This window comes from Myotis nattereri (genome assembly GCF_964212035.1).
Source record: "Myotis nattereri genome assembly, chromosome: 14".
In the NCBI taxonomy this organism is placed as follows: Eukaryota; Metazoa; Chordata; class Mammalia; order Chiroptera; family Vespertilionidae; genus Myotis; species Myotis nattereri.
Window position 1 is genome coordinate 45685448 of NC_138089.1, and position 17937 is coordinate 45703384.

Sequence of the window (17937 nt, forward strand, 5' to 3'; positions counted from 1 at the left end):
CTTAAAAAAACAAGAGCATGATATAGCATCGAGTCCAAGGCTACACATGAAGCATCTTTACAGTAATTTCCCTAAAATCAGAGTGTGGCTTTAAAAACTTATAGATGGAATAAAGAAGAAAAAGATTTTCAAGAGCAAAAGAGGAGGAGTTTTAAGCCATATTTTATTACAACTGCTCTCTACTATCTGTAACGAACATGACAAGAAACATGTTTTCCTTGCCACTTTGCTTGGCTGACATTCTGGTTTGCCATAACTGGCTGTTATCTTTACTACCCTGACTAAAAATTAAGTTTTTTTTTCTAACAAAGCAACTATCCAGTGCATGACTCTTAGATTTCTGGGCAAAAGTTAAAGAATGAGGGTCCATTTTTGCTACCATTGTACCTGTACTAAATTGCTAATTTCCCTCCTCCTGTTGGCAAGGAGCTAAATGATCTACCTCTACTTCTCTTCTCTTACTCAAAGTCACTGAAATGGAGGGCCGGCAGCTTTTACTTCCTATTGAAGCTTCGTCCTTGAAAATGTCCATATTCCCAACACTGCTAAAATTCATCTTCATAATCTGATCGTTTATGAAAAGAGTCCCTTCTTCTCTCTTTCAGTACAATAACAGATCTTCAAAACAACAAAATAAAGCACCTTACGCAGATTCCAATTTATTGTGTTCCACTCAGGGATTAACTGCTCTCAGTGTAGTCCATGGATGCCAGCTCCATAGAGAGAATAAATCAACTTAGCAAAGAACCTGGTGGCTGAATGGGATGACCCTGTGAGATATGCTCTTTGTACTTTGTTTCCTTTCCCGTGAAACAGGAAATGCAACATATTTTCAAAATATAAGGCCCAGAATGCCGTATTTACTCAAATAATTTATACTCGGCCCTTTCCTCGGATGTTCGCAGTTTAAATGGAGGAAAACAGAGAAAGTGAAATAAGGATTGTACTTTGTTTTGTTTACCACATTTAGAAATTGTCGCCTTAATTTATTGTACCAACACTGAACAGTTTGGTGCTTTTAAATTGATAACTAGATCGCTTTAAAAGTTTCCTCTCCTTTCTCAAATGCATAAAAAGTATAAACTAACAAGCTTTGTGAATGGATTCATTGTCTGGAAAAGAAAAACAGGTCATTCCCAAGAAAGGTCCAAGAATTCCAGACAGTCATTACAGATTCAGTACCACAATAAGAAATAACAGAAGTGACTGAGGGCCGAAACAAAAACGAGAATTCACAATACTAAATTAAAACAAAGAAAATATTTGAGACAAGCAAACAAAGAAGTATTTAGTACACTAGCCACTTCTCACTGATAAAAGGTACAACTGAAAATAAAGATTCATGACCTATACATATCTGCATTAAATTATATAAAAATAAAGCAGAAGAAATTTTAAAAAGAATTAAAAAATAAAGCAGAAACTATCCTATATAATAAAAGCCTAATATGCAAATCAACTGAACGGCAGAATGACCAGTCGCTATGACGCGCACTGACCACCAGGGGGCAGACGCTCAATGCAGGAGCTGCTCCCTGGTGGTCAGTGTGCTCCCACAGGGGGAGCACCGCTCAGCCAGAAGCCAGGCTCATGGCTGGCGAGTGCAGCGGTGGTGGCAGGAACCTCTCCTGTCTCCGTGGCAGAGGCAGCACTAAGGAGCAGCAAGGCAAGTGGTAAGGAGCAGCGAGCAGGCAGGCGGTAAGGAGCGAGGGGTCCTGGACTGCAAGAGGGTGCAGGCTGGGCTGAGGGACACCACATTTAGAAACTGTCGCCTTAATTTATTGTACCAACACTGAATTTCATGCACCAGGCCTCTAGTTATAAATATAAAGACCACTAGTATGGACTAAATGTTTGTGTTCCCCCAAAATAGGCATGTTGTGGTCCTAACCTCCAAGGTGATGGAGTTAGGAGGAGGGCCTTTGGAAGATGATCAGGTCATGAAGGCAGAGCCCCCATGAGTAAGATTAGTGCCTTTTCAAAAGAAATCCCAGAAAGCTCTTTTGTCCCTTCCAACATGTGAGGACACAGTGAGAAGACGGCCTCTGACATGGTGATCTGCCTCCCTATTTCCCCACTGTTTACATCCTCTGACTTCCCCAACTCTTTGCTCTTCCCGTTTATCCGCATCACTGTTGTTATCTCTGTTCTTCACGTGTGACCTGTTATTATTTTATTAGTCAGTCAGACTCACTTCCAAGCAAGTTCTGTCATAACATCTGAAAGGGAGGAAGCTATCGATCCCTTTGCAAAATGCTTACATAGTACACAGAACATGGCATGACCATTATACAGAACAGTGGGGTGCCCACCCCAGTGCTATGGGCCTTCCCCTCATGCATACCATGTCCCTGCTCTGCCCTGGCTTTCTGCATTGTCCCTGGGGACCTTCTGATGCCCCTGATGAAGGCTCCTACCATATCACATGGGAAAGGATTTCAGTCATTTACTCCCGACAAGTAAGCGCTGGGATGTCTACATAAGGGACAGGTAAGATGATAAACACACACGTCCCTCTTCCCTTCCCTTCCCTTTCCCAGTTTAATTCCGCAAAGCTTTTTAAAAAAAAAAAAAAACACAAAAAAAACAAAAAACAAACACTTCCATTAGGTGACTGTCAGGTTGAGAGATACCCAGTGGCTACACTGCCAAGAGGAAAATTCCAGGTCTCCCAATATCTCAACATAAATCGAAACCCAATCAAACCACAGCTCCTGCTCTCCCCTAATTATGCTGAGTCCATTCAGAATTGAACTGAAGGATGATTTTGTTTTCACAATTCAAAAAGACACTCCTGAGATGTACCAACGCTGAAGGCACAGAGAAATAGAACACCTACTGTGTGGGAGGAGTCAAGGCATTGCCCAGGCCACGCAGTGGAGCAGCCGTATTCTACAGGTGCCCCGTGCTGGGTGTGCTGGTCAACCCCGGAGCTACTTACTGTGTCAGTTATCAATTTAATGCTTCTTAGATCCTAATGCACCCTTCAATAAATGATGGAATTCCTTTAAACATTTCTCCTTTAAAGTAAGCGCAACACTAAGCTTTCTTTAGATACAGTGCTAGAGGGACATTGCCACCTGCACCTGGAGGAAGAGGCTTCCTGCAATGTCAGGCAAGGGCCAGGGGTAGGCAGCATAGGCATGAGACCCCCCAGTAGAACCTGTCCAGACACAGAGGCAGAGTTTTAAATGACACTTATTTATAGATAATATCCATCCTCCCTTGAGAAGATTCGTTCTGAATTCTACTCCCAGGACACAAATGCACAACAATAGACTAGATTTAAAAGAAAATGGAAGTGTCTTGATTACTTGACCTGACGAATATTTCAGAATATTTTTTTGAAATCTGTATGTCTACTGACTATCACATTCATTTACTAATTTCAACAGATTCAGACAAATGATGTGTAATAGGCAAAAGAAGATCCTTACTTCAAAATAATTAATGAATTGCAAATAAATCCTCAGATCATGTTAAGAAGCTACAAGTATCTCAATTCATCAAAATATAAACACTCATTTATACTCAAGAAACAACCAACCTTGTAAATATATGTCTAAGTATGTATGTCATCATTTATTCATTCACACAATAAATTTATTAAGCACCTATTATTTGCCAGATGGTGGGATACCTATCTAAGTAATAAAAGAGTCCCCACAAGGAACAGAGGAACAGTACTTTGTTGTCATTGTTTTAAACACATAGAGTGATATATAATTCTATACATGTGTATTACTTGGGTAATTGGGGAAAACTTACTAAATAAACTTATTTTCCTAAAGTTGTCTTTCCTTTGTGAGCCAAGAAGAGGAATGAAAGCCCAGACTAGTTAAGTCTGATGTTTGAGAGCCATAAAATAATTGTGCTTACCAGGAATACAGGATTGTTCCAACAACAGATGTGAGTTTACTGTTCTCTTGTTTTTGCTTTGCCAGGCCAAAGTCAGCTATGATTCACAAAACAAAACAATGTTAGCATTTTTCCCCCCAGAATTCGCATCTTTCCTTAGACTTTGAGATTATGTATAATAGTTATTACAATTCACAACCTTCTACAGAATGCCCTATGTATCAATCTTCCACACCACCACCAGCCTTAATGAATGGCATACATACAATATTCCATTATGCTATGTAATTTGACAAGAGGCTTATCACTTAAAAAATACTAAAGTAAGTCTTGCTAACTGAAACACAGAACAAAGTACTAATTGAACTTCTTGTTTCACATTTCAAATTACCTTTTATAATTTCAAATTAATAGAATTAATCTAACATTTTGGCATATGGCAGTCATGACCTCATCTGGCCAAAAAATAAATAAGAATTAAAAATAAGGTAAGCCTGCCTGGCCGCTGTGACTCAGTGATTGAATGTCAATCTCTGAACCAGGATTTCACGGTTGGAGACCCAGTCAGGGCGCATGCCCGGGTTGCGGGCTCAATCCCCAGTAGGGGGCATGCAGGAGGCAGCTGATCAATGATTCTCTCTCATCATTAATGTTTCTCTCTCTCTCTCCCTCCCCCTTCCTCTCTGAAATCAATAAAAATACACTTTTTAAAAAAATAAGGCAAACATAAATAACCAGCATGAAGATCTAAAAATGTGAAATTAAATGGCAACTATTGGTACTAAATCACAGTAAATATGATGATCAGAATCATCTCAAAATATTTATACATCACCAAATAATTCTGATTTTTAATTTAGAACACCAAATATTTATATTTAATATTAGCACTTGATGAACTTTTCAAGTTACCTACAGATTCTTTTCTTTTAAAAAACCACTCAACAGCTTCGGTCAAGGTGGATCTTACTTGGCAGGTGGCAGCATTTGGGGGCAACTCTGACTATGTTGAGCCCAATGTGCCACTGAGTCAGGGTCTGTGTCACCTCCAAGGCTGCAAATAAGTGCAGTGATAAGACCTGGACATGTTTCATGGCAACAAGTGATTAAAAGATGACTTCAAAGATAGTCTTCTGCCCTGGCCCGGTGGCTCAGTTGATTGTAGCATCCTCCCATCCACCAAAAGGTTGTGGGTTCAATTCCAAGTCAGGGCACGTATCTAGGTTGCAGGTTCGATCCCCAGTCAGGGCACATACTAGAGGCAACCAATTGAAATTTCTCTCTCATATCGATGTCTATCTCTCTCTGTCTCTCTCTCTCTCTCAAATTAATAAATATATTTTCAGGTGAGGATTTTTTAAAAAGATACAGTCTCCTATATGGAAATATAGTTATACATTAAAATTAGCTACCACTTGTAAAATTTTGCACACCTAAATATGCTGGCACTACTCTGCTGCCTCATGAAGGCAAAAATCCAGGCAGCATGTTACTATAAATAACTGCAAACTAATCTTCATCTTAAAACATCTAAGTCACCTATAGTGAGTGAAAAGAGAGGAAAAAAAAGGAATTTTTCATTTTTCTAAAGTTTTTTTTTTTCTGGTCACATTTTTAATACCTCTCATGCATCTTAAATATCGTTTGGGAATTCTGTGCTTCTTTTCTGGGAGTAAATAAACCTTCTAGCACAGAAGAGAGAAAAATAAAATATGACAAGGCTGCCCCTTAGTGGTGACATGCTTACACCACACACACACACACACACAATTTTTATAGGCTCTATGAATTGCAGCTTTATTTAAATCTCCCCCAAATGTGGAAATCTTATACATTTGTTTTCAAATTAATGCTGTATGATTTTAATTTAACTGTAATTCCTCTTAAAAATAAGAGTCTTCAATGTCCATACTTATATCAATAGTGATAGACACTGAAAAACATATTTCATCACTATTTTATTTTAAATATTTTTAAATGGTAAAACAAAAATACAAAGAGCTAAGAACTGAGAATAATTATTTTAAAAACTAAGAGATTATTTTGTATAAAGATCTAAAACTAAGAGGATTTCTAGAAGAAGAAACAGAGAAAGTAGGAGGGGTGAAAAATAGTGAAGAAATGATGCAGAAAAATTTCCCAAAACTAAAATTTTAAGTCTCCAGATCGAGAAGTACACCTTGTTCCAGACACATTGAATGAAAAGAGACCCATCCAAAGCAGATAAAGGAAACATTCTAAAAGTTTCCAAATAAAAAAAACTAACAGTCCCTGTATCAAGCAATGGGAGTCTGAATAGCATTGAATTTCCTAACAGAAAAATCAGATGCTAGAAGATTAAGTAACACCTTCAAATTTGGAAAGATAATGATTTTCCTTTGAGAATATTACACAGAAAGAGAAAGACACAGGATACAAGAAATAGGAACTCCAATCAGAAGAGGAGCAAATAGAAGTTCCAAGACAACGTCTGTGTAGTAGACTAAACTCCAATCCGGTCATCATTACAGCAAACAGCTACAGGAATTGGTTGCCCAGGAAAACAAAATTGAGAAAAATTGTCATGTTTGACCATGTATAAGTAGTACAAAGAGGGCTTTCATAATGTTTTCAGAAAGTTTAGAAAGAAGAAATAATAGGTACAATTTTTAAAAAACCCTAGGAAAACAAATAAAAAAAGAGGGCAATTATTAACTCCAAGAAAAACAAAAAGGTCTATGAGAAAGGAAAGGTAATCAACACTGAATGATTACTATACAATAATAATAATGTAAACCCAGAACCCCGCCCTCCACCCCAGTGGGCCCCAGAAACCCACCCACACCTCCAGTCAAGTCCTCCAGAGTCAAGTCCCAGCCCATCCCACACACACAGCCTCCTGCTGATTGGTTGTTATGGCGTGATGGCATGACAACCACAGGCTTTTTCTATAATAGACTAGAGGCCCAGTGCACAAAATTCATACACTCGGCGGGGGTGGGGGGGAGTCCCTCAGCCCGGCCTGCACCCCTCGCAGTCCGGGAGCCCTCTGGGGATGTCTGACTGATAGTTGATTTGCATATTAGCCTTTTATTATATAGGATACCCCTTTGTATTTTATTTCTGTAGACTTAATGTACTATAGAATAATTACACAGTGATATATGTATAGAATTTATAAACAAGCCTACATATAATGGAAGCATATTATCAAAAAACTTTTTACTGATAGAATGTCATGATCAAAAACATATAGAGAGTTCTGATTTAGAGATGGTTCCCCACTTATCGTTGGTGAACCATTAATAGCGCATAAGAGTAACACAAATGCTCATGAGTGAAGAAAGGCAGGAAAAAGCTAGTATATCCTTAAAGCATTAAAAAAGTATATCCTTAAAGCATTAAAAAGTTAAGCTATGATTGAGAATTAACCAAGTGTTTGGGGAAAACAATTTTCTCATTTGTAAAATGTTAGCCAACATGAGGCCTATCTGCTACAGTTGAAAATACTTTGGTAAAAACTGATGTTGAAATATATAAATGACTGAATTTTTTCATAGCCCTTGATAAGTACATTTGTTACCCGTATGGTACAGACCATGTTAAAACCGTTTAACAAAACATGCTCACATGGTGGTCATAAAAGCTTGTGTTGATGAAGTAACATTCTACAGAAAGAAAATACCTAGAGACCACTGGTTTGGGAATTAACTTCTCATGAATCCTAAGGGTACTTTATTCTCTCGTGTGGGCAATATACAACTCAATAGTAGCTACTAGTCACATAGGGATGTTCAACTTAAAGTTTAACAGAATTTCAGATTCACATCCTCAGTCACATTAGCCACATTTCAGGTGACCAACAGTCACCTGTGGCTAGTGGCTGCTCTATAGGATAGTGCTGCTGATACAGAACATCCCCATCAGCACAGTTCAGTTCCATGGGACAGCTCTCCTCCAGAATATAATTCAGAAATTCTGAAATTCAAATGTTTAAGATGTTCATACTTACTCACTGTTACTTTGTCCTTATCCCCCAACATGATGTTGTTTGGCGTCAGATCTCTATGGATGATTCTCTTCTCCTTGTGCAAGTACCGAAGAGCTAAGCACAGCTTAAAACAGCAAAGACAAAATTTTATTTCCCCAAATATACATATAACCACTGATGAATACTACACGCAGCTCGAGCTTGGATCTTCACCGTTTTATAGGAAAATTTAACGAAAATAAATGTGTACCTGAATAAATATTTTCCATAGTCTTTCTTCAGTAAAATGAAGTTGTTTTTCCTTCAAAGAACTGAAATGTTCTCCAAGAGGGGCTCCTTCTATAAGCTCCATAACTATATACAATCTATCATCTATAGAAAGAAAGAAAAAAAAAAAACAAGAAAAAGACAATAGAAATTTAAGCTCAATAAAGATATTTCGGAAACACTTAGGAATTAGAATCTGAGTTTCCCAATAGGTGTGTAGCACTAAAGAGTTAGAGATGCCTTAAGATATGAATCCACTCAGCCCTGGAGGGAGGGAGAAGGTGGGGGGGGGTGCAGATCTTTGGACAACTGGAGCCCAGCAACAGTCTCTCCCGGCTATAGCATTAGTTTACACTGGCAACTACTATCATTTGCTATGTACGCTGTGACATGGAATGGTTGGGAGGCCCCCAAAAGAAGGAGCTAATGATCCCAAGTCATGGAGATTCCCTGAGGAACATGTAAACCCACTTCATCTTGACAGTCTAATATTTACCCTTAAATCAAGCCAGCCATTCAGAAAACTGCATTTTAAACTACCTTTCTGACTTTTACACTGGAATCACACCATGGCCTTGTAATGAATGACAGAGTTGAAATGCCACCCAGGATAGAAATTTCTGTTATGCCCCTCAAGAACACAGAAAGCTGCGCTTCTCCTGGTTCCACCCGATGGACACTGAACACCTCATAGCTAATTGTGTTCCCCTCTCTGCCGTGGATGCCAAGAAACAAAGGAGAAAATTCTACTTCCTCCTTCAAAACCAGTATGAAGCTACTCCCAGTGGTATGCACTGTGTATCTCGTGTGATGTTTGGGATTTATATAGAATATGCATGTACACAATATTTACAAAAACAAAATCATACTACACGTGTTTTGCAACTTGTAGTGTTTTGTTATGTGTCAGTATACACAGATCCATGCCATTGGTTCTGTTGGTTACATTAGTATTCCACAATACAGTTGGATCATAGTCATTCTCCCAATCATTATTTAATCATTCTCCCGAGGACAGACATTCATATTGTTTCCAATTTTTCATAATCTCAAGAAATATTTTTGTATGTACTAACCTTACCTCTAGCTTTATTCTTCATTTTCTCACATTTTATTTACTTTTTATCACAATTTTCTACTCTGTTTTATCACATTTTATGTATTTTTTAATCGCTTCCATTTCTTTTTGGAGGAAGTTAGGTTGCAAAAAACATTTTGTGTTGTTTTATGCTTAAGTAAGACACGTTGTGCCACTTCAGTACAAGTTAAGAGCCAATCTAGATCTCTGTGTGATAGAATATGCTTAAATCACAGAAAATTATTCTAATATCAAGAACCAACAGCCAGGGGTGCAGGATTTACTGGAGACTTTCGGCACCAAGTTCCTCTGAGTCATCTAGGGGGAGGGAGATGGGTAAAACCATAATATGTCACAGTACATGACAGGTCTGCTTAACAACAGCAACTGTGAAGAGGCAGCGAGGAAGCCCCAATCGTTGTCTTATATTTCTTAAATCTTCCTTCAAATGGAGGTTTACTGTGAAAGCTCACGCGTGACGTACTAAGGCTTATCAATACTTATATTACTGCAGCCAGAGGCCCTATGCTGTGTTGAACAACTGACTGTTTTGGCTGCATCTCAACATCAACCCTGAGGAAAGAGCCTGCCTGCCTGCAGCATCGGTCAGGGCTCCATCACCACCTTGTGGCAACTAATTGAACTTCAAGTAAAAGAAATCAGACCGTCAAACCTCAGAGGGAAGGTAGGGGAGGGTGGGGATAAGGGGAAGAGATCAACCAAAGGACTTGTATGCATGCATATAAGCCAAACCAATGGACATGGACAACAGGGGGATGAGGGCAAGAGTGTGTGTGTGTGGGGGGGGGGGGGGGGGGAGGCGGGGGGGGGGGAGGCGGGGGGGGGGGATAGGAGGTCAGTAAAGAAAAAAACCTCAAAGCCAGCCCTCTTCTAATTTATTTTGGAGGTGAAAAATGTTATCTCATTCAATAAAAACAACTTTAGATTTTTTTTTTCTTAAGAAAGCCACTATCCTTAAGTTTCTTCTCTACAGATCCGAAGTCATTTTTATGTGTATGAAAATAGCTGTAATAGCTATTTTGGTTTATTCATTCAGTGTCTCTCAGATGAGGGTATAGGTACTTTATATATAACTCTTTAGGTCCCCGATTACATCACTGTTCCACTCATCAAGAAAGTGATGCACAAGATTGTCAACTGTCATATAAACAGCAAAGAGAGTAAAGTAAATAGGTGATTGAGCTTGATTTTTTTACATTCTAATATGCAAATATGTAACAAAGATACTTTCCCTTAATTGGAAATACCATGAAAATTCATACTTACTTTCCAGAAATGTTTTGTAATAGCGTACAACATTGGGATGATAAAGCTATAAGAAAATAAATAACAAGCATTACACTACTTCAAAATAAAAAACTTTTTACATACTTCATAATTGAAAACAACAAATACAGTGTTGTATTTATTTTTATTTCTAAAACTAAGCACTTTAAGTTATCTAGTGGGGTGGGAGATGTGGAGAAGGGTATGGGGGGATAAATGGTGATGGATGGAGACAGGGTGGTGAACCCACAATACAGTGTAGAGATGATATGTTCTAGAATTGTGCATCTGAAACCTGTATAATTTTGTTAACCAGTGTCACCCCAATAAATTCAATAAAAAGGGAAAAAAGTTATCATCTAATTCAGATTTTTTTCATGATTCTTTTTATATGCTACTTACCAAACTAATCTAAAAATAGCAATCTCCTATAGCCTTATCAAATAGAATTAAACAATGATTGTGCTTATCACATAAATTAAACTAAAACAGAGAATGGTGGAACTAGAAGAAACCTTAAGAAATACCACACACAGAATGCAGAGGGAGAAAACAAAAATGAAGCAATTCATGGTGAATACAGACCGCCTTGCTCTTTACCTCTCTTCACCACCTAGGTATTTACATTCACTGTTTGTGTCTATTTATACTATCTGTGCCCTTTTATGCTCTCCAAAATGATTAGTAGGAAACTGAAGTGAGAGTTATTAATGCTGCTAAAATTATAATAATTGACAAAAACTCCTTTCTTGACCCTGATACTTTCTTTTCTTAGGAAATGGACTAAAACAAAGTCTACCTCATCAACTAGCAAGGCCCCAGCAGGTTTTAAGCAATAGGAATCCAGGTAAGCAACCAGAACCATATTCTATACCCAGCTCACTGGCCAGGACTCCGCCCAGACTTCATTTCCAATGAAGATACTGGATCAGCTTAGGACAGAAGCCACGTTCCAGCCTGTGTTATAATGAGACAGCACACGGCTGAAGGCTAGGCTATCCTAAGCGTGAGCAAACTACTACTATATAAAGGTCAGTTATAAGTAAGCTAGTTATGATAATATTTACTATAATTTGCAAATTGGAGTAAAGCTGTAAATATCGGTGCATAAAGATCATCTTATTCATGATGACCGCTATGTCCCAGCACAGATGCTGTGTAAACGTAACTAGTGGAGAACGAAGCGCGGGCAGTGGAGGGCTCTCCACGGGCGTCATAAAAGAACAGCGTCCAAAATGAATGTACAAGGAAGGAAAACTGACACAGAAACCCACGCGTTCTTGGGTCCCAAAAAGAAATCCCAGTTCTCTTCTGACATGTTTATTCTTTCTCCCCAAACAAACCTTCATAATGAGAGTTAATTGACGTGTTACATTATGTCAGAATATCCTGCTCACGCTAATAAATAACAGCCCATCTGGAAAAGCCGTATTTTAGACTTAATAAGCCATATTTGAGGAATGTTAACAGCTTGGTTCCATTGACAAAAGTCGGGGCACTCTTAGTCATATTCTGATGCATGTAACTAAGTAACCAAATATTCTACAATATAAGGAGAGAGAAATGGGTATGTTCCCAATGAAAAGAGAAGGATTTTTTCATATAAGAATCACTCTGTGCTGTAAACTCTAATGTTCTGCGCCCCTTATCCTGATATAAACTGCAGAACGTGTTTCTATGGTTCAATGTCAAGCCTTAGGGAAAAAAAAAAAAGCTGGCTGAAATATTACCCCCTTAATATGAATTCTTTTAAACAGTAGATCTTAAACAGCCTGGGGAAGAATAGCCTAAAAACTTTACTTTCTTTTGATGGCATTTATTTAAGGGAAATACCTTCATAAACAAGAAAAAATATTTACCTGCTCTTTAATTATGGTTAATTCAGAAACAATATTCTTCACACTGCTGTCTCGATCTGTTTTATCCTTTCCAAAGGCTGGGTTATGTAAATTGACTTCTTTCATTGCTAAGAGATTTTGACCACTACGCTTCCTAACCTAACAAGACAAAAAAAAAAAAAAAAATGAGGTGGAGGTAGAAAGGGGAGGAAAGAGATACATTAATAAGATCACATGATTAAAGCAAGTCATTTACATAAGTCCTGGAACTTTTCAAATTTTTTCTGTATTTACACTAAGCTCAGCTCAAACACTGGTATCTCCCAGGTCAATCTGCAATACTGCGCAGGATTTTACTACGTCAATACAGAAACACTGGTGTGAATTAAGAGAATGTGCCATGCATGGGGACAAGCCATTGTGACTATTTTTTATGAGAGATTAATGATGGCTTTTCTCTTCAAAAATCAGTAATCAATTTCTAAGGCTGAAAGTTAAGATAAGACAACACTGATGCAACTATATGGTGGACAAAAACAATCATTCTAATTTTTATATCTATTTTCACTACTTTTCAATGAGGGGGCTCCAACTCAACTGAGTGTGGGTGTGCAAGTGGGACATAATGGTGTGCTTGGGGACATAAGAAAGGTTGTTCTCCAAGGGCAAAGTCACCTTGTAAACACAGCCAAAAGCTCCACTTCCAAGATGATCCAAAATTGCATAGTTGCCTATATATTTCGAAGGAGCTTTATTCTGATTAATACTTTCAATATTTTCAGCAATTTGCATGAGTTCATCCTCCTAACCAAAAAAAATAAATAAAAAGAAAGTGGGTTGCTCTGATAAATTCCATCCTGACCACATAGCAGCCTGCCAAATTTTAAACTCACGACTTACCACTAATAAATTCAACTTTGAGACCAATTCTTCATAAGCACTGATATCACGCACGTAATGTCCTATGTCAATGAAGATCTCAAACAAGTCGGTGGGGAAAAGTCTACAGGGAAAAAACACACACGCACACTGTTGCTCATTCCTTCCATGTTGGATCTAGCTCATTCACAGATTAATTAAAAACACTTCACTTCCTTAAGTTATGGACCAAGTGGGAGGAAATACCAGCTTATCTCACAAAAGTGAATTATAGCCACAGCTCGTAAAGGTAAGGAAAACCAATGGAAAGTTTAGAGATCTGCTGTACAGCATTTTGCTATGGTCAACAGCACTGTATTGTACCATTAAATATTAATTAAGAGGGTATATCTCATGTTATGTGTTCTTTACTACAATAAAAATAAATAAATATGATACAGATTATAGAAATACCTTATTTGTAAGATATTTGGGGATATAGGTATTAAACATGTTACAAAGGGATGTTCACTGGATGTTTATTGAGTACTGGGCATTTTCATAAATGCTATTAGATTCAGTCCTCATATGAGCCCTAGGAGGTAAATATTAACCCAATTTTTTAATGTCTTATGAAGATAAAATAAAAATACAGGTAAATGAGGAAAAAAATTGAGAGATTTACCATAATTTCCAAGATATTGGATAAAGGGTTTATTACAATCTTTATATCCACTCAAAATGAATGATTTGGGGCCTTGAAATTAAAGATTTTAATAAATTAATAATTTCCTTTCCTTCGCCCCCTCTAAATTCAAGCACCATATGGAAATAGAATAAGAACATAAAATGCTCCATGCGTCTAAGCAAACAATATTGCATTAACTCAAGCTTTTCTTTCTAGTCTGCCTTATCAATAACCTTCCTGTAAGATCTTGGGCCTGTGATGTTGACTAGCCTGCCCAGCTATACGGCATGCAGACCACACCTGTAGGGAGCCAGGGTCTGCTTCCCCAGGTGGTGACTTTTGTCCTGCTCACCAGCACAGCCTCCGACCCAAACACATCAGCCTCCTCCCCTTCCCATAAACCCCTACCCTCCGGCAGCCATCCAGGCAAATCCTCTTCTTTCTGCAAGAGGAAATAACTACCTCAACTGGAACTTATGAATGGGCTAACCCAAGCACGGGTTTTAATGCCATCCATTTAAAATGTTCAGGTCTAAACAAAGAGGGAGAAACTAAAATGACAGCAGCCACATGTCATTAAGGAGAGTTGGACTGGTATCATGATTCATGCTCTTCCGTCATGTTGTTCATTTTCGGTGTTAAGATATCCCTGGAGTAGCTCAGCTTTCTCTGTGGATACCCCGAAGCCTGGAGCCCCGGGTTCTGCATTCTGATTCATCTTCCCTTGCTGTCTGCATCTAAGGCAGCTACGTGGAGACAGGTCAGTCTTGGGAAGGCTGGTCGCTTACATTTCTCGAAGCTCCTACCTTTTGAAGAGCGGCCTGTTTCTTTCCATGCTGAAGAGAAACCTCAAGGCTCTGAAAGCATAACACTGGAAAAGACAAGGACGTGTGATTCTCCAAAGGCAGCTCCAGAAATGGAAGAAAACCTTGCAGGCTAAACTATCAGGAGGTAAACGTTAAAGTGGTTTTATGAGTGTGGCTGATCTACGTGGGAGCCAATGCTTGTTTTTAAAGAGCACCTATGTCGCAGAAATGCTAGGGATCTTGGCCTGGGTTCACTCGGGACTTGGCACGCATTCCTTTCTAGAAAGTACCAAGTGAGCACAGAGACAAGTAAGAAAATCCCTCCACTGAGAAAGCCAAGCGTCCAAGGAGCTCCGGGAGCGCAGGGCTTGTTTGGTTTCCAGCCTGCCACGCATGCCTCCATGTTTACATGGGCTCCGTGAGAAAATAAACACGAGCCACGATGACACACAGAAATAGCCGCGGGCACACTGGACTCGGACTTGACAAATGGGTCTCTTGGGTCAAGAGTCTTCAGCGTTCCCCGAATAGAGCGATCTACAGCCGCTCCTGTGAACACTCACAGAGGCCTGTGAGACTGGCCTGGAGAAAAAGAAAGGTCTGACATTGGGCAGCGCCGAGAAATGAAAAGACAGCCTCCGGCCTGCGTCTGCACCCGCACCACAGGCCGCCCCTGGGGTGACACGGGTCTGCTGAGCTTGGGTCTGAAATCGTTTCAGAAAATCAGTGATCTGAATGCAGTGGAAGGTTCACACACCCACAGCTGCCCAGGGGAGCCGTGAGGGTCATGGCGACTGAGAGAGAGTGGAGAACACGTGTGTTCCTCGAAAGCCATTCCAATGTGACTTTTAAAAACCCTTTCCTGTTTCACAAAACGCGTCGACAGGATGGGTTTGACTGTGTCTGTGCTTGTTACATCCATGCTCTAAGCCCAGGGAATTCTGTTAGCAGTCACTCCCCCCAAAACACGAATTGCCTGGGCCCAGGCTGTGCATCTGCAGGCACGGAGAACATTCAGTCCCACGCCCTGTGTCCACCTTCCTAGCTCTGCAAAAGCTGTGGCTGCCGGCCCTGAGGCCACCGAAGGCTCTCTGCTAGGTTTGCCCACCATCCTGGGAAATAGCTCTTCAGTCAGATTGGAGGCAAAGGAGGTTTCGTACTTTTCTAAATGACTGGGGAAAAAGGATGAGCTGCAGCTACCATAAAGACCTATTTAAAAATCTGACTTTATCATTCCAGTGTCTTCAAGCCACCCCTGATGCCCACTCCTCGAAAAAGCACACAGGAGTTCAGCCGGGGTGGCTCAGTGGTTGAGCGTTGACCTATGAACCAGGAGGTCATGGTTTCCAGTCAGGGCGCATGCCTGGGTTGCAGACTCAATCCCCATTGTGGGGTGTGCTGGAATCAGCCGATCAATGATTCTCTCTCATCATTGATGTTTCTATCTCTCTCTCCCTCTCCCTTTCTCTCTGAAATCAATATATATACTTTTTTTTAAAAGCACACAATACCTCACATAATATGTCCCCATCTTATCTATGAGGCCTCACCTCCAGAAGTACCCTCTCCCCCAAATACACCCAGCTTCACTGAGCAGCCTCAGCACTGAACTGGAAGCTGCCAGGCTCCCACACTTTGCACATACTGTTCCCTCCATGTGGATGTCCTTCCACCCTGTAGCAGATGCTATTGGTGCCCCGCTCATATCCCTGCATCCATCTGGCAAATCTTTCCTCATCCATCGAGATCCCTTTACGGCAGTGGTTCTCAGCCTTCTGGCCCTTTAAATACAGTTCCTCATGTTGTGATCCAACCATAAAATTATTTTCGTTGCTACTTCATAACTGTAATGTTGCTACTGTTATGAATCGTCATGTAAATATCTGATATGCAGGATGGTCTTAGGCGACCCCTGTGAAAGGGTCGTTCAACCGCCAAAGAGGTCGCGACCCACAGGTTGAGAACCGCTGCTTTACAGGCTTTCCTTTGTAAAGGTGAAATGTTAGTGACTGGGGTCCATGCTTGATTTTCAACTCATTATTTTCTGCTACTCAAGCAATACATGTTCTTTAAAAATAGAACTAACTGATAAGCAAAGAAATGTCTAAATAAAATCACCTAATTCCCTTCTGCAGGCAAAGTAAAGTAAGCCTTTTACTTTAACAGCATTTGCTTCCACGCCAGCCTCCCTCACCAGGTATTTTCCCGCCCAGTTAGTGCAGGGACCAGCCCTAAGCTAAAAAATCATAGATTAGATGATCAGAATTTCCCCACATTTCAGTAACTTGATATTGAAGAGCAACAGAGATGTTTGTTACCTGTAGTAGATTAGTTTTTACTGCATTCTTTTGTTTGTTCGGTAAAATCAATTTTGCTATGGTATACACACCATTCTCCTGGAAGAATAAAGGGCATGTGGTCAGGGACTAGGGACAATGCCACCGAGACACACAAGCATAAAGAAGCAACTGAACAGCTGAAACTGGTTTGGCTCAGTGGATAGAGCGTCGGCCTGCGGACTGAAAGGTCCCAGGTTCAATTCCGGTCAAGGGCATGTACCTGGGTTGCGGGCACATCCCCAGTGGGAGATGTGCAGGAGGCAGCTGATTGATGTTTCTAACTCTCTATCTCTCTCCCTTCCTCTCTGTAAAAAATCAATAAACTATATTTTTTTTTTAAAAAAAGAAGCAACTGAACAATCCCCCAAACTGATGTCATGTTATAGTTAGTATAATCTGGGAGCTTCAAGTAAATAAGACAGGACAATACTAAAAGTGTCAGTGTATCTTTTACATACCAAAGACTACAATCACAACCTTAAAACTTCAATTGTCTTTAAAGATTATAAATAATAAAGTATATCTAATACTTTATAAAATACTTTAGAGTAGGGGATAGAAAGGTACTTAAATATCTCTTTAATCTGTATACACTGCCTTTTAAATACCTAATTATGAAAGGTAATTTCTCCTTTTATAGTTTTTTAATAAAGTAATATATCTGTTAATTATTATGGAAAAATAAAAGAAACAAGAATAATAATTGTCAGGGATTGTGAATAAACACATTTTTACATTTAAAAAAATAAAAAAAAGAGAACAAAATGAACATTATTCATGAAAACACAGTTAACATCTTTCTAAACTTCTGTTCTTTTTAAGCCAAGCACGTTAAAAGGAGGACAAGAATAAAAATGGAATTCTTTAAGTTAAATAAGACATATTAAAAGATTTTAAAACCATGTGATGGGATCCCCAAAGCTACATTCTGGGACACAGAGTTGGACC

At 39.4% G+C, this 17937-nt stretch overlaps 1 protein-coding gene across 1 annotated transcript in view; it reads right to left on the reverse strand.

Annotated features, from left to right (window-relative positions):
- The window catches only part of NEK10 (NIMA related kinase 10), a 141924-nt gene that overhangs the window by 68068 nt on the left and 55919 nt on the right, over positions 1-17937 (reverse strand). The window contains exons 15-23 of the mRNA XM_081106382.1: positions 16969-17046; positions 14651-14715; positions 13199-13301; positions 12974-13102; positions 12320-12457; positions 10461-10506; positions 8079-8200; positions 7850-7952; positions 3880-3955 (exon numbers count right to left, since the gene is read on the reverse strand). Coding sequence (XP_080962508.1) covers positions 3880-3955; positions 7850-7952; positions 8079-8200; positions 10461-10506; positions 12320-12457; positions 12974-13102; positions 13199-13301; positions 14651-14715; positions 16969-17046 — 860 coding nt within the window. The remainder of the gene's footprint in view (positions 1-3879; positions 3956-7849; positions 7953-8078; positions 8201-10460; positions 10507-12319; positions 12458-12973; positions 13103-13198; positions 13302-14650; positions 14716-16968; positions 17047-17937) is intronic.